Source organism: Theropithecus gelada, chromosome 11 (genome assembly GCF_003255815.1).
Source record: "Theropithecus gelada isolate Dixy chromosome 11, Tgel_1.0, whole genome shotgun sequence".
Lineage (NCBI taxonomy): Eukaryota > Metazoa > Chordata > Mammalia > Primates > Cercopithecidae > Theropithecus > Theropithecus gelada.
The window spans coordinates 65,899,846-65,918,738 of NC_037679.1; the positions used below are offsets into that span (position 1 = coordinate 65,899,846).

Consider the following 18,893-nt stretch of genomic DNA (forward strand, 5'->3'; position numbering starts at 1 on the left):
TAGTGACTGTTTACTTAGTATTGCCTCAGGAATTCTTCCTAGGATATTCTGCCATCTACAATGTATGGTATAAGAATGATTGTTTGGGGTGGGCAAGAGATGTAGTAAAGTAGCAGACCCCACTGTTAAGGCATTCAACCCCCAATTTTTCCTCTCCTCTTTTTTATTTGCCATAGAGTGATTCTCATCAGTTCCGTGTAATGGCAGCTGTCCTTCGTCATTGTTTACTAATCGTAGGTCCAACTGAAGACAAAACAGAAGAGCTACACAGGTGGGTAAGCTCTGTATTGACATCGCAATGAAGGACGTCATCAGTTCTTGTTGGTTTTGTGCATCTAATTTCAATTGTTATAAGCACAAGGAAGTGAAAATACTGCAGTAAATCAGGTAACTGGTAGGTCAGAAATCATGATCATGGAAATCATTACTGTGCCCTGGTGAGAAATTTTTATTCTGCCCCCTTTCACTTTGTTACATTGAGGTTCAACAGGAGAAGAGAATTTGGCATTTGTTGCAGATGCCACAGATAGTTGCTGTTCTTGGTTTTATCCAGAACAACAGTAATAGTACACAGTTATTGAACACATACCCTGTGGCATTGTGCTAAGTGCTTTATAAAGATTAACTTCTTTTAATCACCATGCCAACTATAGGTAGATTCTGTAATTTTTCCCTTTCAATATGAGGAAACTGATGCATAGAAAGATCAAGCAATTTCTCTGAGATTATACAGCCCTAACAAGTGGAAGAACTGGGATTTAAACCCTGCTTTTAATTACTGCACTTAACCAGTACTCTGACTAATTTCATTTGAAGAATACTTACCAAAAAGTATATATTTTGGCAACGATAGTTTTATTTTTTAAAAAAACTTGAAAGAATTAGGGCATAGTGTCTAGTATTAAAATATATAAAATAGGCCGGGCGTGGTGGCTCATGCCTGTAATCCCAACACTTTGGGAGGCCGAGGCCGGGGATCACTTGAGGTCAGGAGTTCGAGACCAGCCTGGACAACATGGTGAAACCCTGTCTCTACCAAAAATACAAAAAAAGTAGCTGGGCATGGTGGCACATGCCAGTAATCCCAGCTACTCAGGAGGCTGAGACAGGAGAAACGCTGAACCTGGGAGTTGGAGGTTGCAGTGAACCAAGGTCGCACCACTGCATTCCAGCCTAGGCAACAGAGTGAGACTGCATCTCAAAAAATAAATTAATTAATTTTAAAAATAAATAAAATATATAAAATAGTTCAGCTGTGTGCCGTGGCTTATGCCTGTAACACTAGCACTTTGGGAGACTGAAGCGGGCATATCACTTGAGCTCAGCCTGGGCAACATGGCAAAACCCTGTCTCTACTAAAAATGCAAAAATTAGCTGGGTGTGGTGGCACATGTCTGTAGTCCCAGCTACTTGGGAGGCTGAGGTGGGAGAATCTCTTGAACCTTAGAAGGCGAAGGTTGCCGTGAGCCGAGATTCCGCCACTGCACTCCAGCCTGGGTGACAAAGTGAGACCCTGTCTCAAATAAATAAACAAAATAGTTCAAATTTTGCAACTTGTCCATTAGAACTGTTAATGGACTGCTGTAAAAATTTATCGTACTCTGAGAACAACTGAATAAGAATTAATGCATTTTTCCAGTTCTCTTTCCATTCTGGATCAGATTTGTAACAACAAGAGTTCTGACTTCATCATGATACTACTCATGGTGCTTTATTATACATGAATACAAATGGCATTTTAAACAATTCAAATAAACTCATATCTGCAAGCAAATTACTTTGGCATTAACTCTACATTTAACGTAGGGTTATTCTTAGTAGTAGAAATTCCTTTTTGAACGCTTAAAATATTCAGTTTTCCAAAATATGGCTTAAATAAAACTATAGAAACACAGCCAGAGTGTAAAATGAAGCATATGCTTAATTGTTATTTTTCAATCAAATCCATATTATTTTAGTTATGATCAGCAACTTATTATTTGATATTGTACTGAATTTGCTGGTAGGTTATCTCAGCGTACTCCCTGCCCTGCAGCCTGTCAAAAGACTGTTTTCTTCTTGATTAAAAGTGTAATTTTTTTCTGTAGCTACAAATCAAACATTCCTTTAGTTTTCTTAAAACAGTACCTTTAAAAAAATCAGATTAACTACAATAAATCATATCCTAACAAGATTTTATTAAGCATTTTGACCCACTGTAATTTTTTTCCGTAATTAAGAGACACTAGAAATTTGGACCCTAAAAGTAAAAGAAAATGGTCTTATAAGCCCAAGAGTAAGTTGATTTTTTTTTTTTTGAGACGGAGTCTCACTTTGTCACCCAGGCTGGAGTGCAGTGGCGCGATCTCGGCTCACGGCAAGCTCTGCCTCCCGGGTTCACGCCATTCTCCTGCCTCAGCTTCCCGAGTGGCTGGGACTACAGGCGCCCGCCACCACGCCCGGCTGATATTTTTGTATTTTTAGTAGAGACGAGGTTTCACTATGTTAGCCAGGATGGTCTCAATCTCCTGACCTCGTGATCTGCCCGCCTCGGCCTCCCAAAGTGCTGGGATTACAGGCGTGAGCCACCACACCTGGCGTAAATTGATTTTTTTTTTTAAGAAGTCAGATATCACAAGTTAAACAATCATACAAGGATGTGAAAGAAAAGCACTTTGACCAAAATTGCTATACTAGTCACAAATACATTGCCAAAGATTTTTCTGAGTAATGAATTTAATATCTTGACGCAGCACCCAGTATTTGTTGAAAGAGAGCAAAACTATATAATAGAGGTTTTTAAAATAAAGTTTTTTTTTTAAAGGCAGATTTATTTTCCTTAGTGATGCTTGCTTTTTTCTTTAAATTTTCTTTTATCTTAAAAGTTACTTTGATATCAGCTTCACTGCAAATAAGGAGTATCCCTAGAGCCACAGACAGGATCTATGAGTATTTCTCAAAGACTTTCCTGGGAGATTGAGGTTGCTGCTGACTTAACAGTTTATCTGGAATGGCCTTGCATGTTCCTTTAATCAGAATTAGAGTGATTATTATCATTTTGAGCAGTAATGACTGTAGGCTAATCCATTTAAATACAATGAAAATGGCACTAACCTCAAAGTGCTATTTTAGGAAGCTTCTGTAGTGACCCTGAAAACAATTTTTCTGTGTGTGTGTGTTTTAAGCATAAAAATTTTTCTAAAGGATTTCAAAGTAACATCTCAAATTTCTAAGTTTGTTTTTACTTTTTTTTGGACACTTTGATTTGCTTTAAAGAAAAGTTTAATGAAATAGGTAACCCTGGGTAGTATAGTGTATGGTTCTGCATTATCATCAAACCCAAAGAGTTGTGATGATGATTAAATGAGAGGTTCATAAAGCGCCTCTTCCCTGGCAACAAGAAAACAACCAGTAAATGGCACTTGCTGCTGCTGCCGCCACCACTGCCACTGTGTCACTGATGTGCTACTTCTATTAGTATTATGATAAACATACTGGCTTTTAGAATATTTACTGTTTTAAATATTTCTTTAATAGTTGTTTGTTGATTTTGATATGCTGTTTAGGAACTATGCCTATGTTTATCGTGTGATCATGTAAAGAAATCTTCTTTCTTTTAATCCAAATGTTTCTGAAGCCAGATAAGTCCTATGATATATGCATGTTAGGAGCCTATAAAGGTGCTTTTGGAGAAAAGTAAGTTTGAAAAAAAAACAGCCTGGCAGCTTTTTCTGTCTTTGTAAGACAGTGCCATTTTTTCAGAGAAGTCAAGAGGTCATGGACATAGAGATGAAATGAGTTAGCACGCAAAGATAGCAGACCTTGACCTTGATTTCCACTAATCAACATTTTAGATGGTTTTTAAAATCTATTCTCTTTCATTTCCTTTTTGTCCATACTTAATGGTAACAGGTAGGTTGTTGGTATGATCCACCTTTTTTGCTCTATTGAAGGACATCCTAATTCTGTTCATCTCTGTGTGCCTGAAAGTATTTTCAGCACTCCAGTCCATAATCAACAAGCTTATGCAGAAATACTTAGCCCAAAAAAGTTGGCATGTCGTTGTGGTTTTATTTTATTTTGGAGAGAAGGGAAGAAATCAGGATGGCCTATATGCTGATGAGAAGAGGGAAAGATCAGATCTGATTTAATTTATTTTAGGCTCTCAACCTCGTTTTCTTTTACTCACTGAGTACATTGGTGTTTCTAAAGCTTTTTGTTACTGTTTCTTTGTTTAGACTAATTCATTTTGTCTCACATATTGAAGGGGACAGTATAGGCAATACAATACCTAATAACAGCTTATTACAATGCTAAATATAATGTCTTAAACATAGCAGTCTTTTTTTTCTTTCAGTTTTTTTTTTATAGTGGTAAAATACAGTTATAAAATTTGCTATCTTTTAAGTGTACAATTTGGTGGTTCTATTTAATGTGCAACCATCACCACCATCCATCTCCATAACTCTTTTCATTTATTCATTAAGATGGCTCCATCTTCTCCACTGCACACAGAGGTGTTTTTCAAAAGCAAATGTCTGCTTTAAATCTTGTTTTGGCTCCTCTTTGTCTTAAGGATTAAGAGAAAACTTTTTGGCAGCAGGATTGGTGGGGGATCATTGTGCAAGTATTTATGATATGTAGTCTCGTGGAAAATCTGTTTCTCTTGGTTAGTTCCCCCTTTCATCCTGTATGTATGATTCTACCAAACCTTTGAATATATATGTATGTGAGAGCTTATTTCTGAGCTCTCTGTTCTATTTCATTTGTCTGTATGGCTTCAGGCCAGTAATACACTGTTTTGGTTACTGTAGCTTTATAGTAAGTTTTGAAATGAGTAAGTGTGAGTTCTCCAGCTTTGTTCTTTTTCAAGATTATTTTGGCTATTCAGAGTCCTTTGAGATTCCATATGAATTTTAAGGTGGGTTTTTCTGTTTCTCAAAAGAATGTCATGGGGATTTTCATAAGGATTGCATTGAACCTATAGAATTCTTTGGGTTGTATTAATATTTTAACAATACTCAGTCTTCTAATTACACAAGGCAGACTTTTAATACATGTTTGAAAATTGAGTGATTTCATTTCTGTTTATTAATTAAGCACTACTATTTGTTAGGCACTATGTTGAGTAACAAAAATGAACACAGCACAGTCTCTGTTCTCCATGACTTGCTAATCAATAGATAAGACAGATTTGTAAGTAAATAAGTAGAGTTGTTTTGATGAGTGCTGTATTAGACATGAATAAGCTTATATAGTTGTACAGAAAAGGAGAATTGACTTTGGAGAGATCGAGAAGGGGTTTGCGTTGGTTTTGTTGTTAGCATAAAGCTCTTAACTCTTTAAGCTGACTCTCTGTAAATGACAGTCATCTAGGTGAACAGATGTTTTCTGAACTATAGCTGAGCACTGTTCTTAGAGACTTCACAATGCATACCTGGAGGAACATGGAGACTAAATTCCCTTACTGTCCAGTTTAGATTAAGACCCCCCTCCCCCGCACACACATATCTTGTCACTGTCTTATCATCTGCTTTATTTTTTTTATAAGGAGAAAAGACATAAATGTTATGAAAAGCTAAATAACAATTCAAGACAAGAATAGAGAGATATCACAGATATTTTTTGAGTAGTCTCCCAGTAAATTATTCAAATAATAATTGCTAATAGAATTCAAAGGGCATCGTCACTATGGTTTGTCATGATAAGAAAGTCTTCCTTGCTCAAATGATACCTGTCCTGGCCTTTTCCAGACCTCTAGTCCTCTGATGATTCCTTTTTCTCCTATCTGTAAGTCCTCTTGTAGATTTCCTTTCTTCCATCTCTATTCTAAAACATTTGTTCATCATTTCAACCTACTCCACTCCATTACCGTGTCCTGCCAGTCTTAAAGCACTCAACCCTAGATCTGATCAGCCCACCTTCTTTCTCCATAGGCTGCTGAGCCCTAAGGGAAAGTTTTACCTAACCTGACAGATGGCTCCATCTTCTCCACCGCACACAGAGGTGTTTTTCAAAAAGCAGATTTCTACTTTAAGTCTTTTCATGACTTTTCTCTGTCTTAAGGATTAAGAGAAAAAAAATTTTTATCACTGTACATGTGTTTATGATATGCAGTCTCATGTAGAAAATCTGTTTCCCCTGGTCAGTTCCCGCTTTCATTCTATGTGTATGATTCTGCCAAACCTTTGCAACTCTCTAAAGGCCTTCTGCACCCCCTTATCCTTAGAAGATAACATGTTTTTACTTAGTTTTTATTTATGGATATTTGGGGTGGCCTGGCAACATGGGGTAGGGGTTGTGAGATTATGAGAGAGCTTAAAGCCTTCAAATACATCTTAGCATGACCATTGAAGCCTGACATCTGGATTAAATCTCAGCCCTTTCCACAAGACTTCAGGGCAGAATATCATGCTAAAGTGTCAGAGTCTCTGCCTAATAAATTGGGCAGAATGCTGTTATCATGGCAATATGCCAGTAACTTCTGAATGAAGGAAACCATCTCTGGTTGTGTTGTATTGGATGAATCCATGGAATTGGATCTGAGGCATTGGCCTTCACCTTGAGAACTCTCTGCCTCGACAGCATCCATGTTTCTGTTATCAAGCAACACATTTGCATGGCAAGGAGCCACTTCCCTTGCCTCCAGGAGCCTACCATTCCACAATCTGCATGACTGTATTCAAGCTACTACTCTGCTCTTCTTTCTCTTCCTTAGACACAGATTCCTTATTAGGGCCTTTACACTTTCTCTGTCTACTGCCTGAAATCCTTTTCCCAGATCTTTAAGAGGCTGAGTCCTTCTTGACGCTGAGAACTTAGCTCAAATGTCACTTCTTCAATTAGGCCTTCTATAATTGCCTAATTTAGATTACAACCCCCCTCCCAGGCCCCTGCCACCACATACACACATATCTTGTCACTACCTTATCATCTGCTTTATTTTTTTCATGATACTTATCACTAACTGAAATAATCTTCATCTTTTATTTTTCCACTTGTTTATTGTTTCTCTCCTTCATTAAATTGTATGTAATCCCAGCACTTTGGAAGGCCAAGGTGGGTGGATCGCCTGAGGTCATGAGTTCGAGGCAGGCCTGGCCAACATGGTGAAATTGCGTGTCTACAAAAAATATAAAAATTAGATGGGTGTGGTGGCGGCCACCTGTAGTCCCAGTTACTCAGGAGGCTGAGACAGGAGAATCGCTTGAACCTAGGGGGCTGAGATTGTAGTGAGCTGAGATGGGGCCACTGCACTCCAGCCTGGGAGACAGAGCAAGACTCCGTAAAAAAAAAAAAAAAAAAATTGTATGCTTGAAAAGAGTGAAGATTGTGTCTGTCTTGTCTGCCATTATATACCCAACACCTAGAACAGTTATACTTAGTAAATGCTTAATAAATATTAATTGGATGAAGGGATGGATAGATAGATGATCTTGCTGACCTCTTAAGAGGCTAATTGGAAACTGTCAAGCAGGATCGTTCTTAAACCCTTAATTCCCCATCCCTACCTATAAATGTACTATAAAATGTACCTGTTCTTTCCTGTTTTCTGCCAATATCAGGAAATTAAGTGGCTCTCTCCCTGCCCAAGGTTAACATGCCCACACCTTTTTCTTCTGCCTCTTGAGGCCTTATTTCAGCATTGAACTCCTCTTCTAGTTCTTCAGTCTCTTCTTTGGGCTTTATCCCTTCAATATGTGACATGCTGAGATCTGTCCCTTTTGTGAAGAAAAAAAATCTTTGATCTTTATCACCTCAGAGATATGACCCTGTTTCTTCCCTTCCCTTCACAGCTAAGTTTTTTGACAGTGTTTTCTGTGCCATTAGCCTCTAAATATTTTGATCATATTCCTAATCAGTAAAAATTTTTGAATATATTTATTGAATATATTTATTTGAATATATTTATATTCAAATATATTCTTGAATATATTTATTCAGACACCCTTGAATATATTTATTTACATATACCTTATATATATATGCTGCTAAGCTGATATACGAAATAGATAATGAAATTATATATAAACAATAAAAAGGGATAACATACAGACTAATATTTTAAAATAGATTTTTAAAATTAACCTGCCACAAACTTTTAAAATTATCAGCTGGGCATGGCAGCTCACGCCTGTAATCCCAGCACTTTGGGAGGCCAAGGTGGGCAGATCAGTTGAGGTTGGAAGTTCGAGACCAGCCTGACCAACACGGAGAGACGTCATCTCTATTAAAAATACAAAATTAGCTGGGCATGATGATGCATGCCTGTAGTCCCTGCTACTTGGGAGGCTGAGGCAGGAGAATTGCTTGAACCTGGGAGGCAGAGGTTGCAGTGAGCTGAGATCGCACCACTGCACTCCAGCCTGGGCGACAGGGTGAGACTGTCTCAAAAAAAAAAAAAAAAAGAAAAAAATTATCAAATAACAGAGGTTTTTCTTTATGTTCTGCACAATTACTGTTTAAGTACCTTGTTAATTGTGGTAGCTTTGAACTATCATTAGCTGATAGCTCTGGGCACATTAGATACTTGATATGTTTGGATGTTTTGTCCCCACCAAATCTCATGTTGAAAGGTGACCTCCAATGTTGGAGGTGGACCTAGTGGGAGGTGTTTGAGTCATGGGGGTGGATCCTCATGAATGCTTGGTGCTGTCCTCCATGTAACAAGTGAGTTCTCACTGTGATCACTCGAGATCTAGCTGTTAAAAGAACCTAGCACCTTCTCCCCCTCTTTCTTGCTCCCACTCTTGCTGTGTGATACACCTGCTTTCCCTTCGTCTTCCACCATAATTGTAAGCTTCCTGAGGCCCTCACCAGAAGCCAATAAGATACAAGTGCCATGCTTGTACAGCTTGCAAAACTGTAAGCCAAATAAGCCTTTCTTTATATAAATTACCCAATCTCAGCTATTCCTTTATGGGACTAATACAGTACTTAAGGCAAAACTCCTTAGTATCGTAGTAGTTGTAAATTCATGTTACAGATAATTTCCAGTTTTTCTAAAACTAGCTTCTTGTCAGATCTGTTTGGATTGTCCTTGTTTTGACTCATGATATGGCATACAAAAGGCTCTGCCGTTTTCTTATCCTTTGCTTATGTTACTTATTATCTTCCATGTTGGTGTCTTTGTATTATAGGATTTATTTAAAATAGTTTATTCATTTTACAAGAATTGGTTTAGTTAAAACTGGATAAAATATATAAACCCAGTTAAGTGGGCATATGTAAATTGTAATATGACCAGTGAAGAAAGCGAATGAGTGACCAGGAAGGAAGGACATCACTGCTACCCTTCTGTAATGTGGAATTTTAACTCTTCTCTCAAGATGCTTTGCATTTGTTTGTGACATGGAGAACATTTGATTTATGGTTCAGGTCTGGGTACCAGTGTCAATTCATTTATAAAATATTAGTAAAGCTTAATTTCTTTTCAACTTTCTAGATAAAACTAATAAAAATAGAAGTACTTTGGCTGGGCACGGTGGCTCACACCTGTAATCCCAACACTTTGGGAGGCCGAGGCGGGCATATCACGAGGTCAGGAGATCGAGACCATCCTGGCTAACACAGTGAAACCCCATCTCTACTGAAAATACAAGAAAATTAGCCAGGCGTGGTGGCAGGCGCCTGTAGTCCCAGCTACTTGAGAGGCTGAGGTAGGAGAATGGCATGAACCCGGGAGGTGGAGCTTGCAGTGAGTTGAGATCACGCCACTGCTCTCCAGCCTGGGCGACAGAGTAAGACTCCATCTCAAAAAAAAAAAAGGACTATTTTCTTCCCACATCCAGTGGATCATCTTATGTACCTCCAGGGTTGCATCCACCTCACTTTGCAGACTACTGGTTTGTACTTACCATTTCCGTGGCTTTACCTGCTATTCATTCTTCAGCCCACTGTAATCAGGCTTCTGCATCTACTCCTCTGCCAGCACAACTCTGGTTTAAGGTCATCAGTAAGTTACCTTATCATAACATACAAGACTTTTTATAATGTCCTCACCCCATTTCATACATACATGAATAGACCTTTCTGGTCTTATTACCTACTAAGACCCCTCCTTTAGAGGCCTTATCGTTTGCTTTAGGTTTAGGAACCTGTTTTCAGTTCTCCACAAGTACCATAATCTCTCATTCCTCCAAATTTTTGCTATTCCCTCTTGTAGTGGAATATGTCTGCTGTTCAGAAGCTCCTTAATTGTTGACATTTACTATGTGCCAGGAAGAATGCTTTGCATGCCTTTCTTCATTTAATACCAACATCAACCTGGTAAGTTTAAGCTCCTTTATTTTAGAGGTAGGACTAGGCTTAGAAGAGGTTATATAATTTGCCTAAGGCTTACTAGAATTCAAACCCAGTGCTTTACAAATTATGTTATGCTGCCTTCCCTTAGGAAAAGGAGTTTATTTTCTTTTTTATACCTGGCACATAGCACAAGGCATAGCAAATATTATATTTGTTGAATGAATAAAGTGAGGTTTGAGCTAGTCTTAAAGAATGAAAATGTTCTAGGCAGGAGAAAACATGGACAAATACAGAAAAGAGAATGTGTCTACAGCACATTTAGAGAACAATGACCTGGTCACTATGGGTTAAAAGGTATTTCACTGAGAGTAGCATTCAGGGGTCTTTCCATTCAAAGTTTTCTTGAAGCTTCCCCGCCTGCTGCTGCTGTAGTCCTCTCTTGTTCTTCGTAGAAAAACTCCTTTAAGTGGTGACTATCTGATTCCTCTACTATTCTGTTAAATCCAGTTCACCAAGGCTTTTAGCCTCACTACTCCACCAGAATGGCTATTGTTAAGGTCACTAGTGACTTCTGTGTTGCTAAATCCAGTGGACATTTTTCAGTCATCCTCTTACTTGATCTGTCAGCATCATTTGACACAGATCATCACTCCATTCTTAGATACCATGCTATCTTGGTTTTCCTCTTACCTCACTAATTATAAGTTCTTTGTCTACTCCTCAGCCTTTGAATGACAGAGTGCTCTAGGCTTAGCTTTCATAGTCTTTTAATCCACATTCACTCCTTTACTGATCTAATACAGTCTTCTCTAATACCATCTACATGCCAATGACTTGTCAGTTTATATCTCTCTCTAACCCTGATCTCCCTGCCTGAACTCCAGACTCACACAGCTAATTTCCTATTAACATCTCCACTTGGATGTCAACTAGACACCCCAAACTTAACATCCAAAATTAAACTCTCTATCGTCCCCTAAAAAGCACTTCTCTTGCAGTGTTTCCGGATTTCAGTTTATGGCACCTCCAGCTTTTCACTTCCTAAGGCTAGAACTTTGGATTCTCTCAAACTCCACACTAGCCTGTCAGGAAATCCTTCAATATGTATCGAATGAACCACTTCATTGTTAATACCTTATTCAGTCACCTGAATTATTGCAGTAACATCCTAACTATTCTCCCTTACGTTTGATGTCCTACTGACTGTCCTCAGTGCAGTAGCCAGAGTGACCCTTTTAACCTAAGTTAAGAGGATCTCATCATGCAAAACCCTGCAATGAATGATTTTCCATTTCCATCAGAGTAAGAATTAAAGTTATAATATCCTACAGGACCAATCTGGTCCTCTCCATGATATACCTGATGTCATATCCTACTCCTCTTATGTGTGGTGGGTCAGCCACACCAACTTCTTTGCTGTTCTTCAGACATGCCACTGCTCTTGCCCCAGAACCTTTGCTTTTACTCTTCTTCCTCTGATGCTCCTTCCTCAGTCACATTACTCATTCTCTAATCCCTTCAAGTCATTTCAATGACTCATCTCAGTGAAGTCTTCCCTAACCATCCTATTTAAAAGTATAACCCAACCAGGCGTGGTGGCACACGCCTGTAATCCCAGCACTTTGCCAGGCCAAGGCAGGCGGATCACGAGGTCAGGAGTTCAAGACCAGCCTGACCAACATGGTGAAACCCCGTCTCTACTGAAAATACAAAAATTAGCCAGGCATGGTGGCACACGCCTGTAATCCCAGCTACTCAGGAGGCTGAGGCAGGAGAATCGCTTGAACCCAGAAGGCGGGGGTTGCAGTGAGCCAAGATGGCGCCATTGTACTCCAGCCTGGGTTACAGAGTGAGACTCTGTCTCAAAAAAAAAAAAAAAGTACAACCCATACATACTAGTTTACCCTCCTAGGTTCTTCCACCAGAGCACTTGCCACCTTCTAGCATATTATTTAATTAATTAACTTAAACAAATTTTATTGACTTTTCTCTCCATGCCAGAAAATAAGTTTTGTGAGGACAGGAATGTTTTTATTTATTTTCTTTATAATACCTGCCTGAAATAGTGCCTGGCACAAGTAAATAATAAATAGTTACTGGATTGAGTTAGATTAAATAAAATTACTTATTTACATCTGAAAATCTTTTGGTTTTTTTTTTTTTTTTTTTTTTGGACAGAGTGTCTCACTCTGTTGCCCAGGCTGGAGTACAATGGCACAATCTTGGTTCTCTGCATCCTCTGCCTCCTGGGTTCAACCAGTTCTCCTGCTTCAGCCTCCCAAGTAGCTGGGATTACAGGCATGCGCCACCACGCCCGGCTAATTTTTGTATTTTTAGTAGAGATGGGGTTTTAACCATGTTGGCCAGGCTGATCTTGAACTCCTGACCTTGGGTGATCCACCCGCCTCAGCCTCCCAAAGTGCTGAGATTACAGGCGTGAGCCAAAACACCTGGTCGGGGATCGTTCTTTTCTTTGCCTGAATCATTTTAGATGGTTTTATTGTGGTTTGGTTGATATATAAAAAGCTGTACATAGTTAATGTATACAACTTGATGAGTTTGGAATTCTAAGTAAACACCTGAGAGGTATTACCATAATCAAGGCCATAAACTTTGTCATCAAAACAGTTTTTGTACTGGCATAAAACAGACATATAGACCAATAGAACAAAAGAAAGAGTTCAGAAATAAACCCACACATACATAGTTCTTCAGAAAGGGTGCCAAGAATACACAATGGGAAAAAACAATAGTCTCCTCAATAAATGGTTTTGGGAAGACTGGATTTCAATTAAAGAATGAAATTGAATCCTTATGTCACATCATACACAAAAATCAACTCAAAATAGATTAAAGACTTAAATGTAAAACCTAAAACAATAAAACTCTTAGAAGAACACTTAAATTAGCCAGGCATGGTGGCACACACCTGTACTGCCAGCTACTCAGGAGGCTCAAGTGGGAGGATCACTTGAACTGGGAGGTTGAGGCTATAATGAGCTGTGATCACACTACTGCATTCTAACCTGAACAACAGAACAGTAACCTGTCAAAAAAAAAAAAAAAAAAGGAGGAGCAGGAGCGGGAAACATAAGAGAAAAAGCTTATGGACATTGGTCTTGGCAGTGACTTGTTGGGTATGACACCAAAGCACAGGCAACAAAAGCAAATGTAGACAAGTGGAATTACATCAAACTGGAAAACTTCTGCACAGCAAAGGAAACAGTCAACAAAATGAAAAGGCAACTTATGAAATGAGAGGTTAATATCTAAAACCTATAAAGAACTCTTAATAGCAAGAAAAAAAAATCTGATTTTAAAATGGGCAAAAATGTGAATAGACATTTAACCAACAAAGACATACAGACAGACAACAGGTACATGAAAAGGTACTTAACATCACTAATCATTAAGGAAATGCAAATCAAAACCTCAATATCATCTCATACCTTGTTAGAAGGGTTATTACCAAAAAAAAAAAAAAAAAAAACCTCAAAAACAAAAGATAACCGATGGTAAGGATGTGAAGAAAAGGAAATCTTTTTACACTGTTGGTGGAAATGTAAATTAGTGTAGCCATTATGGAAAACAGTGTGGAGGTTTCTCAAAAGATGAAAATAGAATTATTTGATTCAGTAATCCCACTTCTGGGAGTATATCCAAAGGAAATAAAATCACTACTTCAAAGAGATATCTGCATTCTCATCACATGTTCATTACAGCACTGTTCACAATAGCCAAGATATCGAAACAACCTAAATGTCTATCAGTCAGATGAATGGATAAAATGTGTGTATGTATATATACACACACAGCACAATCAGTGGAGTATTATTCAGCCTTTAAAAAAAGAAGGAAATCCCATCACTTGCAATAACATGGGTGTATCTGGAGGACATTATGATAAGTGAAATAAACCAGACACAGGACGGATACTCCATGATCCCACTTTTATGAGGAGTTTAAAATAGTGAAGCTTGTAGAACTAGATAGTAGAATAGTGGTTATCTGGGACTGGGGAGAGGAGCAAATGAGGAGGTGCAGTCAAAAGATGCAAAGTTTTAGTTATGCAAGATAAGGTCTGGAGATCTTCTGTGTAACAGAGCCTATAGTTAGCAATACTGTATTGTGTACTTAGAATGTTGCTAAGGGAATAGGTCTTACGTTAAGTGCTCTTACCACAAAAGAAAAAAATTACTTTTCAAAGATTTTGAGGGGTTTGGGTACAGTGGCTCACGCCTGTAATTCCAGCACTTTGGGAAGCCAAGGCAGGAAGATCGCTTGAGCCCAGGAGTTTGAGACCAGCTTGGGGAGCATAGTAGGACCTTGTCTCTACTAAAAATTAAAAAAATAGCGAGGGGCATGGTGGCATGTGCCTGTGGTCCCAGCTACTCAGGAGGCTGAGGCGGGAGGATTATTTGAGCCCAGGAAGTCAAGGCTGCAGTGAGCCGTGATCACGCCACTGCGCTCTGGCCTGGGCAAGAGACTCTATCTCAAAAACAATTGTTTTTTTTAATGAAGAAAGAGGGCAAAAGGAAAATCTTTTGGAGATTTTAAGATTCATTTATGTAGACTTTTCAGTCTTGAAAAAAGATATGTAAGTCCCAAATATAAAGAAGATACATTTGACCAGGAAGATTTATTAACAGCTATGGATCTACATGTGCCATATCATGTTCTTCAGTGTCATTTCATGTTTTTGTCCAGCGATTCACAGAGGACTAGATTTTAGATTGCTTTTCCTCTCCCACAGCTGACAAGGCTTTAATCAGGGCATTAAGGAGTTCTAAATAGGTCTTGCTTTTGAATCTGCATATCAGGAGGGGGCTGGGAGCATGAGCGGGAGGATGTCATGTCTCAGTGATTAATGATCTCTAGGAAGCTGAAAAGGGGAGTGTAATATACACAGTATTTCTACCCCCTGGAGTAGGAATGCAAACACTATTGTGCAGATCCGTGCATAGTCACTGACTTCCTGGTAGCTGGAGAATTTCATACACTCTTCTACCACAAATAAAACTGTCAGAGAAGTGACAGAGCTCAAAAAGCTGGCCTTCCTTACTTAAAAAGAATAGCTCAAACACAGTGAGCCAGAAAATTAATTTTGTAGTTGTTTGGAAACCGAGTTTTTAAATAAAAAGTAAGAAAATGGGAACTTTTCTTGAAAAGCCTAAAACCTCCAAATATTTGTTGAATCAAACTCTACATTTGGTTTCTTAAATTTACTGAATTCCTGGGAACTGCTTACTTTAAACGAATTTAAAGGGGAAACATTCCTTTGTAATGAAATGACCCATCTTAAACTTTTCAATCTGGTCTCTGGTAGGTTCAGAAAATCATACGGTCTGTGGACTCAAGAGCCTATTGCCTGATGTTTAGGGAAAAAATCGTAACATTTCAGAATGGCTTGTATACAGTTTTTTAAAATAATTCTAAGGTAGAGTTATTTCCCCCCTTTTATTCTCAATGAATCTATGGTATTATTTAGTAACAATTTCCAAATGCTTAAGATAGAAGCGAAACATTCTGAGCTATAGGTAAGATAAACTACAGACATTTGCAAAAAAGTTTTAAGAGAAAGTTTTTGGGGAAAGCATTGTATTTCAGCCACCTTTGATTATTTACAAATAACCAAATATAGAGAATTTGTGCATAACACCAATAGCAGCAGCAGTATTTGGTTTTAGTGAGGACAACCAAATAACTTGTATTTTACTAGGAACCATTTATTCATAGGACTTGTTAAATTATTTTTTGCTCTTCATTCATTTTTTTGATGCCGTATACATTACCACCTTCTGTTCTGCATTGTCTAACTTTTAAACTGATTTCTTACCGGTTTTTATTTTTCCATAATATAAAAAGAAAGGAAATATTCATTCTTGGGGAAGTGGAGCACAATTCAGGGTAAAGGAAAGAAAAATTTTTGTATTTCTATTTCTTTGTTTTTCTGTTTGTTTTGCTTTATTTTTTAGGGTGTTGCTATAAAGTAAAAGGAGCTACTGGTCTAAATTAAGATAGTATCAGATAGATTAAGCTCTAAATTTGGTTTCCAAGTGGTTAGACTTTTAAATTGCATTTGCAGGAGTTTATTTTTAGTCAGGATATGGTTATTTTTAGATCTGCTTCTCTGTCACTAGGAAATGAAATGCCTGTCTTTCCATTGTTGATCAGGAAGTTCTAAGGCATAGGCATATAAGAGCCAGTTAACCCAGAACACCACCACTCCTTTTAGATGAAAGAATATGAAATAATTCATGGAAGAAAGTATGTTTGTTGAGAACATATCTAATTTTGAAATTGTTAGTGTCATTTTAATCTTTTGTACATTGAACAACAGAACAAGGTTTTTAGGGAATGCCAAAAATACAAGGTTTGGGTTCCCCCTACTGGCGTGCATCCCAGGCTCGTGTATTCATTAATACACAGCTGAAAGGCCTAGGGGCTAGAGATTAGAAATAGCTATATTAACTTCATTTAGAGACCTGATGATGAGAAAGAGAGAAAAAATTCCATTTCCCCTTTTCTGCGTATGTCTTACAAAAAATGGGATGATTTTAAAATTGTACTTTCTACATTTAGAAAGAATAAAACTTAATTCTACAATATTTGGTTTTAATGTTGCTACTGATAAGCTGCTTATTTGCAGTGCTTCTCAAATGCTTTATGTTGTAATCTAAGGAATAATAAAACACCAGTGGATCCACAAAAGGATTTAAAACCCCAGGGAAGAAATGCAAAGCTAGCATTGTTGCCATAATAAAATTAAAGAGCTGGCATTAAAGCTCACTAATTCCTATTTTAGCATTTCAGAAAGGGACATGACATCATGTGATTGTGTCTGTCTATTTAACATTTGTTTTTTCTAATTTGTACAACATATATTTGAAACAGTTTTTTATTTCCTATCTTGTAGTAAGTGCCAAGTAATATTAATGGCTCATTTTGGAAAAGAAATATTTTAATTGACTCTTAGAAGTCACTTTTGAACTTCTTATTATGTTTGCATTTTAAAGGACTATTCAGTCAAGTTAAAATATTGTATTTTTTTAATTGCTTTTCAGCAATGCAGTCAACCTTTTAAGCAATGTTCCGGTCTCTTGTTTGGATGTTCTCATTTGTCCATTAACCCATGAAGAAACAGCCCAAGAGGCAACGACTCTAGATGAACTGCCCAGTAATAAAACAGCTGAGAAAGAAACAGTTTTGAAAAACAATACCATGGTATACAATGGTATGAATATGGAGGCCATTCATGTTTTACTCAATTTTATGGAGAAGAGAATAGACAAGGTAAGGCTGATAAAATGTAAGCCCTGGGAAGATGCTTCCAAAAAATGTAAATGTGCCATACATACAGACACACATCACAGAGCATGATTTTTAAATCTAAGCTTTTTTGAAACTTATATGTTGCATAATTGTTTTTACTTTGGAAAGCAGTTTATTACAATACATGATAAATTGCTGAAGCCATGTTAATTTATTTGTTCAATGCTGAAAATTATGTTCATGCAGCACCAAAATTATGACTAGTGCTTGAAAACAAAGGAAAAATTAATTACTCTTCCGTGTTGTTACTTTGTGAGTCCTAGAAATAAAAAATATTCCCCCAAAAACTTGCTAAATATTCTTCATAATACCTAAAAGACATCTTCAAAAAAAAAAAAAAGAAGACCTTGTCAATTTTCCATTTGTTGTGAGCTGCTTACATTCTTTGGTCTATCACTCACTTTGTCAGGTATCTATATTAAAAGGCAGCAAGGTAGCATAGGCGAGTCACCAAAATTTTGCTTCATTCAAGCCCATTGGCTGAGCCCATGGGAATCCTAGAAAATGTAGGAACATCCAGGAGGGACCAAAAAAGGCAATAGTAAACAGGAAGATGATAAAATGGAAATGTTGTTAGGAAAAGAATTATTAAAATAGCTTGTAAGCTTCGGTAACATAAGATGTCCCCACCTCGCGGATCACGAGGTCAGGAGATCGAGACCATCCTGGCTAACACGGTGAAACCCCATCTCTACTAAAACTACAAAAAATTAGCTGGGTGTGGTGGCGGTCGCCTGTAGTCCCAGCTACTCGGGAGGTTGAGGCAGGAAAATGGCGTGAACCCGGGGGGTGGAGCTTGCAGTGAGCCGAGATCGCGCCACTGCACTCCAGCCTGGGCGACAGAGCGAGACTCCATCTCAAAAAAAAAGGCCCCACCTCAAGAACAAATTAATATCCTCAGTTACATGAAGGAAAGTAATACTGTTAGAAACAAAACTAATGTATTTCAAAAACATATGGTTTTTTTTTATAGGGAAGCAGCTATAGAGAGGGTCTAACTCCAGTTCTCAGCTTATTAACCGAATGTTCCCGAGCCCATCGAAACATCCGAAAATTTCTCAAAGATCAGGTAACTGCTTAATGCATATTACATTGCAAAGTTAGTCTTTTTATGTGCATTTTAAACATAGAATTAATTGAATTCTCTCACAATGATTTTGTTTCAGATAATCAGAAACTCAAGTTAGTTTTAATCTTTGAAATCTTCTTAATCAAGAAGTGTGTATTTTTTGAGTCATTCATTCAACAAATGCTACTGAGATGTGCTGTGTGCTGTGTTTTGGGTATTGAACAACAGATGAAGTCTTTCCCCTTGGGGAGTTTATTTCATAGAGAGG

At 37.8% G+C, this 18,893-nt stretch overlaps 1 protein-coding gene across 15 annotated transcripts in view; it reads left to right on the top strand.

Moving 5' to 3' along the window:
* RIC8B (RIC8 guanine nucleotide exchange factor B) overlaps positions 1-18,893 on the top strand; it is a 116,388-nt gene that overhangs the window by 53,344 nt on the left and 44,151 nt on the right. For all 15 annotated transcript variants that reach the window (XR_003121729.1, XR_003121726.1, XR_003121727.1 and 12 more), the window contains 3 exons: positions 177-271; positions 17,289-17,517; positions 18,530-18,625. Coding sequence is in view for 10 of the 15 variants with exons in the window: in XM_025401168.1 (XP_025256953.1) it covers positions 177-271; positions 17,289-17,517; positions 18,530-18,625 (420 nt within the window). In the remaining 5 variants the exon portion in view is untranslated. The remainder of the gene's footprint in view (positions 1-176; positions 272-17,288; positions 17,518-18,529; positions 18,626-18,893) is intronic.